The sequence below is a fragment of the Galeopterus variegatus genome, unplaced genomic scaffold, assembly GCF_000696425.1.
Source record: "Galeopterus variegatus unplaced genomic scaffold, G_variegatus-3.0.2 Scaffold2034, whole genome shotgun sequence".
NCBI classification, from domain to species: domain Eukaryota; kingdom Metazoa; phylum Chordata; class Mammalia; order Dermoptera; family Cynocephalidae; genus Galeopterus; species Galeopterus variegatus.
Window position 1 is genome coordinate 102,110 of NW_007728145.1, and position 17,649 is coordinate 119,758.

Below are 17,649 nucleotides of genomic sequence, written 5' to 3' on the forward strand. Positions count from 1 at the left end.
CCTATGAGATCTGTGTCGTTAAATAACCAATAATGTGCTACATTGATGTGCACCTTCCACATTTTTATTCATGACCTGGTGTCTATAGAAAGACAGAACTGAATATTGTGACCTGTGCCTGCCTCAAATTCACTTAACTGTGAAATAAGGCGGGGGAAGGAGAAGGTTCTTTGTTCTTTGAACAGTTCAGAGAATCTGAACTTTTATAAACAGTATATTCTTAAAATCGGTTAACATAATGACACCTAGATTTACTTTCCTTGGCTCTTCACTACCTTTTACTCTTCTTCCAGTTTTTCTCTTTTATTTTCTGCACTCCTGTTTCCAGTTTTCCCATTTTTGGAAGCATATTTGATGCATAAAAATAGAGATGGAACTCACTGTGTCTGCAGACTTGCTTATTCTGACCTCTTCCTCATGCTCCCCCCAGGCACTGAAGGCGCAGTGTTCGGGCACTCTGTGGAGACGCCTCACATCAGAGCAGAACCATCCCAAGATCTCAGGTAGGTGCTCCCTCTTTCACCTGTGACATAGTTTCCATCACTGTTGATTGTCCTTGATATGTGAAGGACTAAAATAGATTATATACTACATACATGAAGAATGGATATGCCCTAGCTCCATGGTAAATATCAGGTATTTGACTGAGGACAAGAAAACATGAGATACTATTCTAACCTTCTCCATATTTTTCCCTAATATACTGACAATTAATATAAAAATAAATATATCAGATAGGAGGAGTGTGGAAAAAGAAAGGAAAAGGCAGTTGAGAGGATGACCGATAAAAATAGGAATGCTGAAAAATTTGACATCAATAATTAAATATGTGACCTATGTGCGCATAAAGAAAGGGGAGGCAGAGAGAAGAAGAAAGCTATACATGATTTGGGAGTATTATGTAGAGGGAATATAGAAGCAAATGGAAACTAATCAGAAAAAGGCAGAAATTAATTGCCCTGTGTTGGGTTCCTCTGTCTAATACTTCCAAAGAAATAAGCTACTTCCTGACATTGCACTGTTTCTAAGAGGCGCAGTTGTATGTAAAAGTCCTTACTACCCAGAGGATTGTGAGGTATCAACATTATAGGGAATTTTCCCCAGGATAATCACGGCCACTGTTGATAAAAGCTGAAATATTAAAATCTAGTAATGGCTTCATGGGTGTTCTTATTCAATAGATAAATTAAGACTTGGGTTAAAAGATGGTTTACATAATTAATTTCTTTCTTTCTTTTTTTTTTTTTTAAAGATGACCAGTAAGGGGATCTTCACCCTTGACTTGGTGTTGTCAGCACCACGCTCTCCGTATGAAGTTAACAGTAACTCTCCCAAGTGAGCTAACCGGCCATCCCTATATAGGGATCTGAACCTGTGGCCTTGGTGTTCTCAGCACCACACTCTCCCAAGTGAGCCACGGGCCCCCCCTATTAATTTCTTATAAAGTAACTGCATTCCAAAATGCATTTGCTGGTGTATAAAAAAGAAGACAACGGTTATGCTAAGGAAAAAAAAATCACCTTTTAAAAATCAGTTTTAAAGTGGATCAAAATATCAACTTAAGAGACAGAGTCTCTGTCTTAGAAAACACAATAAACATATTAATTTAAAAAAAAATCATAAAGATCAGTGTTCAGCCTTTCCCATTGGATGAGGGGATAAACGCTCAAATGAAAACAGAAAGATAAAGCCGAAAAATTTTAATGCAAAAAAATCTTACAATGTAAATTTTATGAGTAAATTTTCTGCGCATTATAATTCTATGATAAAACTTCCTAAAGAGCTCAGTTTCTCACCAAGTAACACAGATTCAAACAAGCTAGTGAACAATATCAGGAAAAGGTGCCCCTCTACATGTGATCAAGGCATTTTGTACAGGAGCAAAATAATAATTGTTTACTCTATGCAGAAACCTGAGGGATTTAGAAGTGTTGAAGAATGTATGTTAACAGCATCGTATAGTGTCCTATAACCTTGATTTATGGCTCTTTTTCAGCTAGGAATTCAACATCGTTTGTGTAACTATTTATTTTATTCCTCTCCACCTGACAAATTCTAAGTTCCTTTAGAACAGGATCCACATCTTTCTTGCTTATCCTTAGTGCTATAGCAGCCAGCACTATATTTTATATATAACAGGGTGTGATGAATATTTCTTAATTAATTACTGAGATTTAGCAAAACTGAATAACGAAATGTCATATAAGGAATGTGGCAGCAGATGTTATTGTGTTACCAAGACATATGTGAATATCATTGATTCCAATTGTTTGTGGTCTGTTTTAATTCATTCAATAACATTTTAAAAATTACTAAATTCCAGAAGAAACATTTTTTTACTTGTAACACTTTACTTATTAGGTACTCATTTTACAGTTTTTACTATGAAAAGTCTATTGCCAAAAGAGGACTAAGAACCAACTGCTATTTTAATTATCTCTCTGACATGTCACAAAATTCATAAGTGTAAATGTAAATTAAATTATAATTAGTATATAGTGTTTTTGGTTTTTATTTTCTGATTATTCATCATCATTTAAACGTCGAGTTAAGATGAGCTTATTAGCTAGTGCTAAAAGCAGATTGGCAACCTCCAAAATGAGGATTAGTAATTTAAATGCCAAAACTAAAACAGTAACAAAGTACAGTAATGACTGGGGTATTCAGTTACTCATGTGTACACTGAAGATTAAAAGCAGGGGGTCTGAGAAGATATTTTCAAGTCTTGCTGATAATTTTCCTTTCAGGGCAATGAGAAAAACTATTGGGTGAGATTGGTTGGCCAAGTAAATAAAATAGTAATTTGGGAAGTATTGTCTTTGGTTTTCTTATCGTCAAGACTTTAGAAATGAACAGTTCAAAAACGTATTATACGAGGGTGCTTCAAAAATTTCATGGAAAGATTCGTATTATCTTGTGTGTGTGTGTGTGTGTGTGTGATTTTTTGTTTGTTTTTTGGCAGCTGGCCAGTAAAGGGATTGAATTCTGGACCTTGGTGTTAGCAGCACCACAGTCTAACCAAGTGTGCTAACTGGCCAGCCCTCACAGTATCCTTTAATTCTATTTTTCTATGAACTTTTTGATGTACCCTACAGTGTAGGTAGTATTTTGTTGTAGAAATGTAGTGCATTCCTGTAATTTACTTATTCAACAGATGTTTGATGACTATTTAATATGTGTCAACTTCTGTGCTAGTTTTCATTTCCATCTTAAACCTACATGTGTAGAATTTCTTTGATTTCTTATACAATGCAATATAGTTTTGTATTGGGGGGGGTCTCCATTTTAAATGGCTAAAAAAAATGCATGCTGAATAGATGATAAAGACATAATAATATATTTGCCTGGAGTGGCCCAAGTATTAATGTTCTTCCTTTTTTATTTCTTAAGCTAATATATAATTAAATTATTACAGTTCAAAGAGTTTCTGTACTCTATGGTATAAACTGATAAAACTCATTATATAATCTTATCACCCAAAGATTATTTGGATCTGGGATCCATTATTTGTTCCAAGAATAAGAAATGAATCTGAATTTGCAATCAGTAAAATGAATTAATATTTAATAATATAGTTGGCATATTCTTCATCTTTTTCTCCTTCTTGTACAAATGCAATTTAAAACTGAAATGTTTGCAGACTCCAAGTTAATCTCTGGAAACACATAGCAATCATTTGCATCAAACCCATATTCGAGGAAAAGCCACCATTTACTAAGTAGTAAGGATTCTTCCCTGAGACATTTCCTCAACAGAGGGTAAATTATCTTGTTGGTATTTTTCTCCCGATAAAGAAAAAAATTATGATAAAATAATATCTTTCCTTTTCTTTCCTTTCCCTTCCCTTCCCTCCCTCCCTCCTTTACTCCTTCCTTCCTTCTATTCTTTCATTCTGTTTACATATTTATATAGTATTTATTTAGGATTAGTAGCAAATGAGCTTTATGGGAAGCTTATCTTAGCTTGCAACCTTAGGAACACACAACAATTGATCTACAGATTTGATTGATCTAACTTGAAGGAAGCAACCTTGATGGGAGGTATGAGAGGGCAGAAAACAATAAAAATGGAAAGAACAAAAGTGCTGTGATTTGTAACTGGAGAAAACTCACCTTAGTCTGAAGTGATAAGACAGTAGGATTTCTTATATGTTCAGGTCACGGTTTGCATTGATTTTTTTTTTCTTAAAACTCTTTTCCATTCAATTATATATTTATTCCATCGTTGAAACTCAATAATTAATGAGTGCCTCTGTCTTCAGCACTGTTAAATATTTAGCAAGAACAAGATACATGATTCTTAAGTTCCACTTTGCTATTTAGTAATTGCATCTTGCAACTTAGTTGTTTTTTTTTAAGTTTGAATTCTTTTCTCAGAATGTTGAATATTCTTCTAGAGACGTAGGCCATTCATTTTCAAATCTGAAAGTTGCATAACACCTTAAAAACAAAATCTTGTGGCATCTTCATTATATAAACACCATACAAAACAGAACTGCTTTGGGAAAAAAAACGGTGTTAGGGAGACTCGAGTTCAACATTAGTCCCGTATGCTATAATTCCCAGCTATCCACTATGAAACCTAGTATGAAATTCACAGCTATGTTGGCTCTATGCTTTCAAAATGAATATAATTGTAATTTACTAATTCCATTGACTAATCATACAGAAAACCACCAGTTTTGCTGATAAATTGGTTTTCATTTTCAACAGGAATTTTTAGAGACTGTTTTATAATAAAATTAATAATTTAAGTGAATAACCCCACTATAATGTAAGTAAGGTAGTCTATGAAACTCCTCAGTGGAGGCTTGAGAGTTACTATGCAGGAGAGAGGAGACATCGTCTAAGTGTTGACACTGTGTTGCTAAGAGTCTACTTATTAGGTAGTTCTAGAAGGGGATCGAGGTGTAGTCTGATTTACATCCCAAGAGCTGAGTCCAGGACATTTTATAGGAATTCTAGGCTGGTTTGAGAAGTCCAGTGTATCCAGAGAAAACCAGTATGACCTAAATCTTAAGCAGAAAAAAAAACAATCACTACAGTAACTGCATTTTACACTTCTTATGGCTTACAAAATACTTGTACATGTATTTATAAATTGTTTCACACATTATCACATTATAGGAAGGCTCAAAAGTTCTAGAAAAATGCAGGGGCAAGCCCCTTAGCTTCTTCTCACATTGCCATGAGCATATTCATAAGCTTTTTAATGTTTTTTAGCCATTATAGTGTTTTCTCTTTTTGATCTTTGAACATCTATATTAGTAATCTGTTCTATCTTTGACATATTAATGGTATATTTGTTACATACATTGAAAACATTTTCTTACAATGAAACATTAGCCCAAATTTTTTCTGTAAAACAATGTATATTTATATATAAATTAATATATGTTTATAATAAATATACATGCATGCATATATATATATTTTACATAATAAACTTTCTCAATTTTTAATAACTTGCAGGCTTTCTGCTTTGCCTCAAAGATTTCTATTTTCTACATTTGGATATTTCTTTTACCTCTAATTTTCTATGATATGTTTTGCATAGCAGGTTATTTCTTAGTTTTTTTATTCAAAATAAATAAAATAGAAAATTATTTTCTAAATTTTCTTCTAATTGTCTACTCAAAATTACAGTTTTTAATTTATTTATTAGGTTTTATATTATGAATAGATAAAACTAGAAATTATTTTTGCAGAGTTTAAGAATCTAACTTCATTTCTTCAGTATAGATTGTCAATTTATTAATCATCATTTATTAAATATTCTAGTATTTTCCACTCTAAAATAATTGCTATGATTGTGGTATATTAATTTCTTATAAATATTTCTCGTCTGTTTTAGATTCTGTTGTATTTATATTTCATTGACCAGATTTCTAAGATATTAGTTTTTTTAAATTAAAATAACTTTAAATTGTGTACTAATTTAAATTTTTTTCACTTTATCTTTACTAAAGTAGTTGTATCATTTTAGTCCTCCACAAAAATGGATGAGAGTTTTAATTGCTGCACATCCCCACCACTATTTAGTGTTAGCAATTTTATTAATTCAAGCCATTGCTGTGATAATTTATTTAATTTGTCATTACCTGATGACTAATGATATTAACAACTTTTTCATGTATGTATGCGACAACCCATGTATCTTCTTTAGTGAAGTGTTTGTTCAAGTCTCTTGCACATATTTTAGTTGTGTTTTTGTATTTTTATTTTTAAGTTGGAGGATTATTTATATATCCTGACATCAGTCCTTTGTGATATGTATGTGGATATTATTTTTCAGTCTATGGGTTGTGTATTCAGTTTATTGTTAATTTGAAAGGTAGCTTTGAATATTGAAGACATTTTAATTATATTTTTAAATATTTAATTAATTTTTGCTTTCTGTGGCCTAAGAAAGTTTTGCTTACTCCAAAGTCATGAAGATATTTTCCTTTTAAAAGCCTTATGTGGGCCGGCCCAGTGGCGCACTCAGTAGAGTGTGGTGCGGTGGCGCTCCCGCCGAGGGTTCGGATCCCATGTAGAGACCGGTCCGCTCACTGGCTGAGCGCGGTGCGGGCGCGACACCGAGGGTTGCGATCCCATTGCCGGTCACGAAAAAAAGACAAAAAAAGAAAAAAAAAAAAAGCCTTATATTTTTCTTTTGCTTTTGACTACAGTGTTTGGTAGGGATTGAGGTTCATTTCGTCCATGTAGATACCCATTTATTCCAGCACCATGTGTTGAACAGACTTTGCTTTTCTCTCTGGATTCCTTTATTTCTTGCATCAAAAATCAGATGACCACACAAGTGAAAAATCTATTTTTGGAGTCTCTATTTCATTCCATTGTTCTATTTGCTATCTTATGACCTTATGCCAAGTCAGCACTGTCTGTAGCTTTGTAGTAAGTTTTTAAGTTCTCCAACACTGTTTTGTTTTTTGCTTTTTTCATGATTGCTTTGGATATTCTATGATAGTTGCACTAGCTACATAATTCTGAGAAAATAACCCAACTACACTAAATACTTCCTAGGTAAAATATGGATAATTAGAGTGCCCACTTCTCAGTATTAAAGAGATGATTAAGAGATAATTCATGCAAAATTGTAAGTGCACAGTAAGTTTCCAGAATTAACATTAGCTTTTATTATATCATTACATTTTATGGCTACTTAGTAACAGAGAAGGGCAAATCTAATGATGTTTTGCTGTGGCTACAATATTCTACTTTTAATCTGCTTTATAACTATGATTTTATTTATTAGGTAACTGAAGCCCCAGAGAGTTTGCATGGATTTAAAACTCGTGTTTTAAAGTAGAACTCATGTCTAGCTTCTTATTCAGTGTCCTGTGTTTAATTCTCTCATCAGGTTGATGTAACTCTTGCACATAGTAATTAAGTTTCAGTGAGCTTATACCTCGATTCCCAAACTGCTTCTTGGTAATAATGTGCATGCCATTATAGTATGCAGCCACACTTTTGATACAGGGAACACATTTCTGTTATTCTGCGATTTAAACCCAGCTTCTAGTAATGTTCTGGAAAAATATTATTTATACAATAGTCAATGAAACATATTGTTACACAATCATCAACCCATTTTGATAAGCTGTCATATCTAGTAATATGTGATGCCTACTTTTATTTCAAATCTTTTAACTTTGTATCTATTTGTTCTACAGTGTTCCTAGGATAGATAATATTATAATCACAACTACCTACTTCCAACACTTTTTAAAAGTGTGATGAAAAAGCTTGTGCTTAAATGCAAAGATTACCTTTTTATTGTCAAAATGTATGTACTTTAACATTTTTGGAATTTAGATGGAGGTGTAGGGAAAAATTTGCACACCATTTGTGGAAAAATATTTTTTCCCCTATTTAACATACAATAGAGTATGGACAATATACAGCTCCAGATGGCTTATGTGTATATATGTAAGTGTAGATATACATACAATTACAGATATTGATATTGAATGATTCAGATATAATGTGCATATCTGTAAGTGATCATAATGAAAGTTTGCTATTCACAATGATGTCAATTTGAAGTTTTTTTAGGTCTGCATGTATATTCTAGTCCTGTTATGATTTTTTTGCCAACAAAAATTAGCTTATTTGCTTATGCTAGTCAGGAAAGCTTACAAAAATATTTCATAAGCTTGTTTTAATTTTCATGTTCATAAGAAATATTTTACAACTGCAAATATGTTCATTTGAAAATGGAATAAGTAATTCTCCAAATATTCTAATAAAGCATACTCTCTAACTGAACACTCTTTTCATAATTAATTTTAAATTCCTGGTGTATTACTACTTGCCTGAATATTAGATACACTAAATACTGTTCAAATCAGAAGTACTATTTTTCATAACATTTGTATTGTTTTTAAATAATTACAACATTTAATCTTATCAAGACTAGCAGAGTAGTCTTGGACTGGTGATTAGAGTTGGTTAGAGAGTGGTGCTAATAACACCAAGGTCCAGGGTTCGATCCCTGTATCAGCTACCTGCCAAAAACAAAGGAGGGGGGTTGGGGAAAGACCAGCAAAGTATATTGTTGAGATCTGTTTAATTTGAAGTCTTAATCTCTTCAGCATTTGAGGAATTTGGCAATATTGTAAAATTGCTACCACCTTGCTAATGTTACAGGTATCACATGAGACTTGGTCATTGTAACCTTGTGCATCCAAGGTTCTCAGTCTTACCTCCACTCAGTCTTCATTCACCATAGGTCAATACTCTTTCTCTCTCCTTTGAGGCTCTTTTGGTCTCTTGCCCTCAGTTACCCTGAGATAGCACTGTCATCCTCACCCTGAAGAATAACACCTAAACAATAAACATCCCACCATCCAGGATTGGGCTTCAGGTAGCAGAAAAAAGTGAACCATTTAAGACCAATTCTGTTGATTTCCTTCCAGATCTCTATCCTGTGAATAAAGAAAACAGTTCTCCAACAGGTGGGGATAAACAACAGATTCTCACTGATCTTTGTTTGCTTCTGATGTTTTTCTTCATGTGCTGAGTCATTTTCATTACACCAAATATCTAGGATTAGTTGTGGGGGTATTTTTTTTGGGGGGGGGGTGTTCTTGTTTGTTTTTTGTCCAACTGAAAATGTCCATAATTTTAGGAAACTCAGAAATCTCTATTAGATTCTCTATCATCCACCACTTGTGGCAAGAGGTGAACTTAGTGAAGGAAAAACAGCAAAGGGTACAAAAAATGAGAAAGGAGAAGAAATTTCATTAATATCTCAAAATACTCTCCTACCACCTACTTATCTTTCTTAATTCTAATAACAATCCTATAAGAAAACATTGTAATTGTCAATTTAGAGATGATAAAATGGAGGCTTCTTGCTGCTGGCTAACATTCCAGGACCCAGGTCTAGACAGCCCTCAATCTTTACTGCCCCTTTCATTAGGGATTCTCTAACTCTGTGTTAGAAAAGCACTGTACTCTCTGGCATTTTGGCAATGGAAATCTGAGGTCTAAAATGAATATAAATATAATAAACACTTTCTGATTAAATAATTAATAAAGATGAAAATGGAAAAACTCAACAACCCAGAAATACTTGATATATTTTAATATTTCAGTACCAAATGTCAAACATGGCACAAACCTTTTGCATATCTAATATGCAAATTTAATGATTAGAAATATGAGTAATAACCCCAACTCATTATTCTCAGAAACAAACTAAACCATATTAATTACTGTATAAAATAAGTATGCTTTTCCTTCAATTTTTAGGTTCACCAAGTTGTGTTTCCTTGAATATTAGATTCATAATCTGTTTTAGAACATTAAATCATTTTTATTAACTTCTCATCTGACTTCTATGTACATGGTTCAATCATATCCAAACTTATATAATCATAATTAATGTTTAGATAATTAACAACAAATGGAAATATTAGTAGCCACAGGTACACTACTCAAGGTAGTGTATGTGTAGGAGTGTTTCAAGGGAAATCAATTAGAAAATGCACATTTTAACATTCAAGTTTTGAAATTTAGATACTGTGTACAAAATGTTAATAGTGGGCTTTACTAAGTAGTAGGATTATGAGTGAATTTTTTTTTCTTTTCGAGTTTCCAAATGTTCTATGAGAAATGTGCTTTTGTTAAACAACAATAAAATGCAAGCATTTCTTAAAAATAGATATATTCAAAACCCGACCCCATCCAGGGATTGTATGAAGATGTGCAAATGGCCTATAGAGAGCAAAGTTTCAAAGTTGCCGTGGTGAGTGAGAAAAAAAAAAAGAAAACATTTGGAAGTGTTGAAATCACTCCTAAATGCTGGCTTTACCTTCAAACTACTTTTAAGCCTTTAAGTTTTACATCAGTACTGAGAGGGAGCTGAACTTCAGTGATCTGTTTCATATGATTCCTTCTGCAAAACAACTCTGGATCAATTGCCTCAAAAGAAACCAGTTGCTCTGGATTGTGTTGACTGTGAACCTGAGGGAACCCTTGTTGCGAAGTCCTGTGATCAAGGGAAACACAGGCCATCGCATCCCTGGGGTAGAGCACGTGTCCAAAAATACCAACTTGTGGACACTACCACTTCTCACTGTGTCCTACTTTCTGTATTCTGTCTTCTTTTGCTCTTTTCTCAAGTTTATCTAGAAGGTAATTTTGAAACTGCATCACAACTCTCTTCTTTTGCAGGTACAACTGTGTAAAACATTTGTTTTCCCTTCCTAATTTATGTAGTCAACCTTTATTCATATTGTACTTAGGTATTACACCCCATTTGATTTTTTTTAATCAGACTAATGTCACTCATTCTGTGGATATTTTGCTGGGTCAGTAGAGGACAGTCGATGTAGGAAATGTCTTATTTCTTTATTTTAATTAATTTCCAGTTTAATGTAATTAATTTAATTAATTCAATGAGCGCTTGGAAATTTTTCAAGTTTACAAAAGTTTTATAATGCACACTAGAAAGTTTACAATATTAACAATTTTCATTAAAGCTCTCATCTTTGCAAGACAAGGATCTTTTATTGAGGAATATGTACATCCTAAATTGTAATAATTTATTTATTAAAACTCCGTCATTAATATTGATGGTATATAAAAGATTTAAATAAGTAAACATCATGACCTACTTTTTATGAGCTTTATAAAGGGAAGCAACATAAAAATCTATTACTAAATCATCATACAAATGAGAGTAAATAATTGATGTGAACAAATGAAGATTTTTAGAAAGAGCCAAAAAATAAATAAGGCAATCAAAAATCTTCCAAATCTCCTTTTGGCTTTGCTTGAAATGGCAAGGACTTTTATTTATGTCTGCCTGTTTGGTTGATTGGTCGGTTGTTGTCAGTAGACTAATGTTGTCTTTAGTTCATTACAATTTTTCTCTTTTCTGTTAATATTTTGTTTTGTTTTGTTTTCTCCTTAGGCTTGAATCACCCACCAGATCCTTGATAATGGAAGCTCCTCGTGGGGTCCAGGTGAGCGCTGCTGCAGGGGACTTCAAGGCCACCTGCAGGAAAGAGCTCCATTTGCAGTCTACAGAGGGGGAGGTGAGTCCCAGAGGGATAGAGACTGGCCCTTCACAGCTGAGGCTGCTCCTTCTTAAATTATATATGCTTAGGGTTCCAGGTCAAACATAAAGGACTCTTTCATGAGAAAATTTGAATTATGAAAATATTAGTAATTCTTGAATATAAAATTTGGCAAACCTAATGTAACTTCCATAAGTTAAAGCTCCATTTGTTTTTTACTAAAAGATATTCATTTACAAGTTAATTGCAAGTGGGGCTTCTAAATCCCTGTAGTTTCGAAACTGGCAGATATACATTTTATTGTGTTTGTGGATTCATGTTTTTGTCAATGCTGGAAGTTCCTCAGCATCATCGCTTGACATATTCCCTGTCACCCATTTTCTCTATGGTCTTTTCCTGAAACTGAAGAAATGTTATACATTTTCATTCTTTTACTCTCCAGATCTCTCAGTCTCTCCCTCCTAGTTTCTATTTTTTAGATCTCCCTGTGTCTCACTCTGCTTCCTTATTCCAGTCTACATTTCCAGGTCTCTCCTTGGTATCTAGTCTCTTATTTAATTACTACATTGAGCTTTTAATTTTAATGATTATGTTGTTGATATTTAGAATCTCATCCATTCTTTCTCAAATCAGCCTGGACATCTTGGTAGTTGCTATTTTGTTTGTTTGTTTTTAATTCTACCTTAATTATTTAAATCCTTATATGTGATTCATATTCTATTATGCATATTTTTAATACAATTCCCAAAGTCCTTGAAAGTTTCAATCTGTTGTATTGCTGTTTCTACTACTTCATTCCCTTGGTATTTTCTTCTTTTGCATCTTTGCTTATTTATTTCTATCATGAGCTCACAAAGGTCAAGTTGAGAAGAAAGAGAATGAAAGAATAATTTGGGATAGATGCTCTGGAGCATTTCACACCTCTTCAGATGTAATGATAAGGGCATAAATTAACAGAATCAAAAGGAGAGGGTTTTTTTTACTTTTATTTCTCTGTTCTACTCCTATTTATGAACCTTTCTACTTATGTTGTTTTATTCAAAGTATCAGTAGAATCCTTTGATTCAATTGACAGGTTAGCATTTCATTGTCAATTGGTTATTATGCTGTAAATAAATTATAGCCTGTGGTATTCATCTGTAGTTTATTTTTATATTAATAAAATAAAAGTACAAAAAGGCACAGAATTCATATTATAATAAAACAACATGTAATTTTCCTATGAAGTAGTGTGAAATGATTCTCTTTGCTACATTGACTATGCCACACAAAAGCAGATTGGTTATTCACTAACAATATGAAAAGATATAGAGCCCCTACCCTTGGATAGTCTTTCAACTACTTAGTGTCAGAGCAGACATGGGACTGAGGTATCCACAAAAATGGATGAAATTCAGAATGGCACTGTACATAAAATTGTGCACTGCACAAGACTCAGTCATTTTAGACACAGTGTTGCAATGAATTTCAATGTTACCCCTGAAGACAACATAAATCATAATTGTACATAAAACATTTCAAGTGCATGGCAGCATATGCAATGCAGTAAAACATAACATATGTGTATGTTACAAGATCACAGAGGAAGGAGAGAGCGATTTTTTTTTTTAAATCGACTATGATTTTCTGAGTGTGATAGGCCTGATTTCAACAGGTAATAATGGGATAAATGGATTGTTTGTGGAGAGAAGCCAGTGTACTGTGACTTAAAAGCTCAGGCATGTGATGCTAAAGAGCAAACAAATGGATTAGATGGTTTATGGAGAAATATAGAATAGATATATCAGTTTTAGAAGTTAGAAAGTGAACAGCATCATCGTGCCCACCTTTGCAAAGCACAAAGAGATATGGTCAAGCTCATCCACCCTGCACAAACCTGGAGAAGCTGAGGATTGTTGGATTGTTGTGTTGGAAGGAATCAATATATAACAGCTTTATATTTGTTTGTTTGTTTTTTTAACCTCACAACATACTTTTCTATCTCAAGCCAAGAAAATAGCATTTCTCTTTCTCAGGGTCCCATAAGGAATGAATTTATATAAAATCCACCACCTTTTTTAAGTGAAGCTACAGTTTGAATCTCAGAAGCTTATAGAATTAAGCACTGTCATAATAATTAAGTATTAAATATTGCCAGATACTGTCCAAAGTAACCCCTAAATGGATGCAAGAGCTGGAGAACCCAGCAGCAATGGCTATGCTGAAGCAGCCTACAGACCATCAGGCCCAAGTCCTCCAAGGCTTACTCCATTGATGAGGCCTCTGCAGATCATGCTTTCTTTCTAAGGCTTTCGCCCACAAGCTTTACCTGTATAAAAACAGCTGCACTCCAAAGTTATTCAACAAAATACCCCAGTTGAAAGACAATCAGTTGCCTAACTGAAAAAGCCAGAGATGTGGCAGGTGGTAAGCAAGCCCCTGCAACCGCCAGGCTGACCAGTGACACTCCCTTTTTGTGCTTACCAATGAATGCATCATTCACTAAATCTTACAGTCATTTGATCAATCTTACATGAGCCTTCTTCTCCACGTGTCCTTTAGCTTTCCATATTCCACTCCTTATTATCTATATCTCAAGGTTTCTTGGCCAAAACACCAGCTCCTGATGTTTCTTCAAAATGAACTCACCTACAAATCTGTAGACCTAAATCCCACAGTCCCAGAGTTTGCCCCTGTAGAACTTCTGTCATTTTCTAAGCTTGTGGAGGTCTGCTCCCTGGAAGCATGCTAGATCCTAAAAAGAACTGGGGAAAAGAGACTGAGCTATGCAAGCCCACTTCCTCTCTCAAACTCAAACAATAAAAGGAATTATCTCTCTTCTCCTGTGGAGAAGTAAGCAAGCCCAAAGAGTGTAATGATCTGTGTTATGCGTGCTAATGTCCCTCAGCATGGAAATACAGCACCCATATCCCCAAAATGGACAGCCATGCTCTTTTGCTTAATTTTGTGCAGTTCTTACCTTAACATCAGGGAAAAAGTTTCTTAAAATATAAGAACAGAAGTCATTTCTTTCCTTTTGCTTTGCTATAACTTATCCCAGAAGTAAAAATGGAGTAATATATTTCAACAATTGACAACTACAAACAAAAACTTTAATCATGCTTCTAACTTTGAATACTGTTGGTAAATGCAGCTGTTCATTTATTTTATAATTTATTCACTTATTGAACAACTATCTGTTTTATGTGGAAGGTTTATGTGCACAAATACTGTGAAGTTATTAAAAAAGAATTATGATTTTACCTTTAAGGAGGACATGGTTTAATAGAAAAAGTGAGATGTAAACATGACTATATAATAATTCATCAAGTAATCAACTGAAATACTTTTCTCCAGATATTTATAAGTGAAGGTAGAGATTAATTAGAAGGTTGAGAAACAAGAGTGGAAGGGAGATATTTAAAACAAGAAATTGCTACAGGAGAGTCAAATAAGAAAAGTCTTTCCATCTTGGAGCATCAGAGAAAGGTCCATGGAGGAGAAAGCCGATGAAGTGGGCTTTGATGGAAGGGAAAGACACGTCCAATGTGAAGGAAGAGCATTATGTCACTCGGCATGCACTGGCACAATTCTGTGTATTGTTCTATAGCCATGAACCAAAGACAGGCCATACCCTCATGGATCTTACTTGCAAGTAGAAGAAACAAAGAATCAATGAACAAATACAAACAATAAAATCAAGAAATAGCTGAAGAGAGTTATTTCTTTGCTCATTCGAATTCATGATTGAATTCTTCTATCTTTGGAATTTTCCCCATGCATGTCAAAACTGTATGATCACTTTCCCTAAAAGTAGTGAGTCCATAATCTAGAATAAGTGAAATAATTTCTAACATTAGAAGATACAGCAATGTATTAATTTGTTTTCTGTTGCTTGTAACAAAATACCTGAAGTTGGGTAATTTATAAAGAAACAGAATTTATTTCTTACAGTTTAGGAGGCAGGGAAGTCCAAAGTCCAGGAAACACATCTGGTGAGGGCCTTCTTCCAGGTGAGAATCCCTGCAGAGTCCCTTGATGACCAGGGTGTCCCATGGCAAATGGCTGAGCAAGAGAGAGCTAACCTCCTCATTTGCTATCCTTTTAAAGCCATCACCATGCCCATGACCTCACATTAAATCATCAATGAATTACTCCATTCATAATGGTACAGTCTTCACAATCTAATCACCTCTTAAAGGCCCTACCTTTCAATTACTATAATAGGATTTCCTACCCTCTTAACACTGTTACAGTGGGGATTAACTTTCCAGTACGTGATGAATCTCTGGGGGACACATTTAACCCATAGCAGCAAAGTAGGTGTTGAATATATGTAATAGGTTTCATGGAGACTTCAAATCTGATTATATGCAATAATTATCTGTTGTTAATTGTGCTGATTATCAATTTAACATATCCTTTAAACTGTGAGTCAACATGCTTTTATGAGTATTTTAAAAATATGTCAGATCACAATAATTCCTTGAACTTAAGACAAGTGAACAGATATGATGTTGATGGGGGGGCATGGAGAGGGGAGAGGGAAGGAGGGAAAGGGACACAAAAATCAACTACATTGCATATTGATAGATTAAAATAAAAAAAGAAAGGACAAAAAAAGTCAGAGAGTAATTTTTTTTATTAATTGCCCATCTCTTCAGTAATGACATCTCCACTGATATGCTTATTTCTCTGTTAATTCTTTAGACTAGGCATGATTAAGTTAAATTGAGAGACTCGGTCAAAATCATTAATTTTCTGTGATGTTTGAATAACTGGGTTGGCCCCTTATGTAGATCGTACAGCACTGCTTTTCAGGTGGAGGGCTGTGTGTCAGAATGTACCATCTCTCAAAGGAGAAGCATAGCTGCAGAGCTGTTAGGCTATACCCTAGGAATGTAATTTGTTTGTTCAACAAAGCATGGCACCTAAACCAATGGAATTGTTTGTTGTGTCATCTTTCTCATTAGACCATGCTGTAAAGCTCCGTGGAATGTGGAATGCTAAAATGAATTAAAATGCAATTCCTTTTCTCCCTAGATATTTTTAAATGCAGATACAATCCGGCTGGGAAATCTACCAACCGTCTCCTCTTCGTCTCCTTCACCAAGCTCCTCAAATTCTCGACAGACAGTGTATGAACTCTGTGTCTGCCCCAATGGCAAACTGTACCTTTCCCCAGCAGGAGTAGGTTCCACTTGTCAGTCCAGTAGCAACATCTGTTTGTGGAGCTGAAGTGACTGATTTCTCCTCACACCAGAATAGCCTTTTGTTCCTGTCCGTCTGCTTCACAGTTCTGCTCGATTTCCCTTGTGATCAGTCCAGAGTGTCTTCACATGGTCCACGGAGCGACTTCTTCCAGTGTGAGCAGGCATTCACGGCCACCTTCTCTTGTGATTTACTGCACTTGTGATTTACCGCACTGCTCAACACAGAGTGTATGAGTGACACAGCAGAGGAAAAAATCATCTTCAGCAGGAAACTGGATCATAACTTTTGCTCAAAAGGGAGAATAACATAGGTGCCTTTGCTACATGAAGTGAAGCACACAGTTTTAGATTTTTGCAGGACCTGGATATGAACCGCACATATACACATTGCATAGATGAAATTCCCAGTATCCAATGGCAAAATGAAATGGTTAACCCTGTGAGAAAACTAATTCTACAGTCTGAAAGCACAATTTTCCATTCATCTTTTTGGATGTATACTTTTATCCCCGAATTTTAAATGTTTGAAGCATTATGTAATGCTTACTTTACTAAAAAATTAAATTCAATACATGGTTTTTAACAAAACAAAACAAGACAGAATCCCTCCCTGAGTTTTCTTCGTTTCTTTAAATTTGATGTGTTGTTACTCTTTGTCTACTAAGTCTAGAATTTTGTACATTAGGTAATTTTAAAAGCACTCAGCAATATAATCTTTACAGAATTAACAAAATGCCATGATACTGTCACTTGTCAGATCTGGATGGCCTTATATAGTATTTACTTGGCTACTGCATGTGACGTATTTGCTTTGAACAAAACATCTAACTTATTGCAATATAAGACAGGATTAAGAGGGTCATACTGATGGTGTGGAATCCACAGATCATTTCTTTAAAAATTCACATGCTATCTTTCCACCTAGTT

General features: G+C 34.3%; 1 protein-coding gene across 1 annotated transcript in view; it reads left to right on the forward strand.

Moving 5' to 3' along the window:
• Positions 1–17,302, forward strand: part of SGCZ (sarcoglycan, zeta) — a 75,165-nt gene extending 57,863 nt beyond the window's left edge. Inside the window, exons 3-5 of the mRNA XM_008580143.1 lie at positions 431–503; positions 11,425–11,548; positions 16,553–17,302. Coding sequence (XP_008578365.1) covers positions 431–503; positions 11,425–11,548; positions 16,553–16,747 — 392 coding nt within the window. The 3' untranslated portion in view covers positions 16,748–17,302. The remainder of the gene's footprint in view (positions 1–430; positions 504–11,424; positions 11,549–16,552) is intronic.
• The last annotated feature ends 347 nt before the right edge of the window (positions 17,303–17,649 follow it).